The 2,309-nt window shown below is 36.7% G+C and overlaps 1 protein-coding gene across 1 annotated transcript in view; it reads left to right on the plus strand.

Annotated features, from left to right (window-relative positions):
• The window catches only part of LOC106525456 (hormonally up-regulated neu tumor-associated kinase), a gene marked incomplete at its 5' end in the record, with an annotated part of 20,583 nt that overhangs the window by 2,131 nt on the left and 16,143 nt on the right, over nt 1-2,309 (plus strand). The window contains 2 exon segments of the mRNA XM_014019712.1: nt 1,033-1,155; nt 1,323-1,492. Of these exon segments, the coding sequence (XP_013875166.1) occupies nt 1,033-1,155; nt 1,323-1,492 (293 nt within the window).

Genomic DNA, 2,309 nt, shown 5'->3' on the forward strand with positions numbered 1-2,309 from the left:
ATTTTGTAATTATGTTATTTATATGAATTATTTTCATTTTGGTCTTTAAAATACCAAAATTTCCACATAGCTTTATATTTTGGTCCATCTGATTATGTAATTTTTAAATATTAAATGAATCAGTTGATCAGTTACTCAGTACCTGAGTAGCCTTTTTACCAAATACTATTTTACTCTTACTTGAGTCACTTCTTGGTTGCTACTTTTTAATTTTACTTGAGTAAAAATACTGGAGTAGTGCCGCTTTTATTTGAGTAAACTTTTTGKGTACTCACTCACCTCAGTTGGTTGGTTGAGCTGTTGTTAACATCTGTAATAAGAAAAAATAGAAACTTAAACCAGGTGTGGAAAGTGTTTTCACTCAGAATAACTAACCACACATTCAACAAGTCTTACTTCAGATCATTTTTCAAAGGGTTTGTTTCATTTTATGAAATCAAAAATGAAAATCTCATGATGTAGAGATCAGCGTCGTTCAAAAATGGAGGTCGGAATTATAGCAGAAACCCACTTGGATATCTTTAAATATCTTTATTCTCATCGGACTCCAATCAGCTCCATACATTTGTAAACAGCACAGGCATCGGAGTCAAAAGTCTCGAGCTCCTATCAGGAAACCAAAACAACCCAGTCTGTTCCAGGCTGAATCTAAACAGAGACTTTCTGCACAACTCTAATTTTCTAAAACACTTCTAAAAGAACCTCCTTATCAGCCTTATAACAAATGTCTCTTCCTGGTTACACCACTGAAGGTGGTAACTTTTATGCTACAGGAAGAACACACGCTAACACACCAACTCTCATTCTCTGTTTTAATTAAACCTTATTGCTGCAATGATCAGAAAGTATGAAACACAACACTGGATCTAACGTTCAGTTAATCCTTTACAAAATTCCCTTCAGTGTTTTCTGACCCAGTGACCCCAGTAACAGTGCTCCCAGTAACAGTGTTCACAGTTGGGTTGATTCTGAATACTTTCCCACCTTATTAACCATTCAGAGTTAGTTCAGTTTGTTTCTGTGTGCTTTCAGGTAGCCATTAAAGTGATAGACAAGAAAAAAGCTCACCAAGACTCCTACGTGCTAAAAAACATGAAAAGGGAACCTCGAATTCATCAGATGGTCCGACATCCTCACATTGTTGTTCTTCTGGAGGTAAAACTACTGAGCAGAACATTAGCTCTCCTCAGTTTTAATTCAATTGCCAACATGTTTGGATGTATACTTTAACAGGAGTGTTATGGTGTTGTACGTCTGCTGCTGGTGAATAGGTTGTAAAATCACCTGTGTGTGTGTTTGTGTGTGTGAAAACTGTGTGTCAGACTCTGGAGACAGAGAATAGTTACTACATGGTGATGGAGCTGTGTGCAGGAGGAGACCTGATGGACAGGATCTGTGAGAGGAAGAGGCTGGAGGAGAGGGAGGTGCGGCGGTACACCCGACAGATCCTGTCTGCCGTGGAGCACCTGCACAAGCACGGCATCGTACACAGGTCCATGCACGCACACACACACACACGCATCATTTGTCTGCGTTTGTTCATGTGTATGAAGGCAACAAATCTCATGAACAACTGGTCGTTTTTTAATCACAATAACAGCACAGTTTTCTTGAAATTTTTTCTCAAAATACCATGCCAAAATGTAACTGAGTGTATCTCAGCATTTACAAACTCTACTTAAATAAATTTGGTATCAAAATAAAGCTAACACGTGGGAGATTTCGTCAGAAGTGTAAGCATTAAAACATTTGCTGTGGTTTTAGAGATATTGGAGATGGAACATAATAATTTTTTTTTTACTCTCACCTGATTTTTTTTTTCATTAGACAGTATATAACCTATTTGAATCCATAAAGAAGTAGGCTAAAAACTTGTGGAAACCACAAATCCTCTTGCGGACATTAACTGTGCAAAGATTCATGCTGCTGAAATTAACTGGAGCAAAATTACAGAGATTTTAGTAAAGAAATAATTTTGAATTTTTTCATTCTGTACAGGACAGATCACGATGGTACCATTAATAAATGTTAAAAAAAAGTTTTTACATCCAAAAGTTAATTATTTTTTCTTACTGACTGAAAAGACTTGTAACTGAATGTTTGTTCTTTTGAAAAATTACCCAAACATTTATTTGTCACCATATACAGTATAGTATATAAAACTAGATACTGCATAGCGATAACATGACCCCCGCACGCACAAAAGCACCAGAAGCAGAAATCTTTATTCCTTATAAACGTCATGCTACTAGATGCAGCCCAAAATTGTAGTGGTTTGGGTGGGGGGTCTTTTTTTTTTTGGGTGGAGA

This window comes from Austrofundulus limnaeus, unplaced genomic scaffold (assembly GCF_001266775.1).
Source record: "Austrofundulus limnaeus strain Quisiro unplaced genomic scaffold, Austrofundulus_limnaeus-1.0 Scaffold227, whole genome shotgun sequence".
NCBI classification, from domain to species: domain Eukaryota; kingdom Metazoa; phylum Chordata; class Actinopteri; order Cyprinodontiformes; family Rivulidae; genus Austrofundulus; species Austrofundulus limnaeus.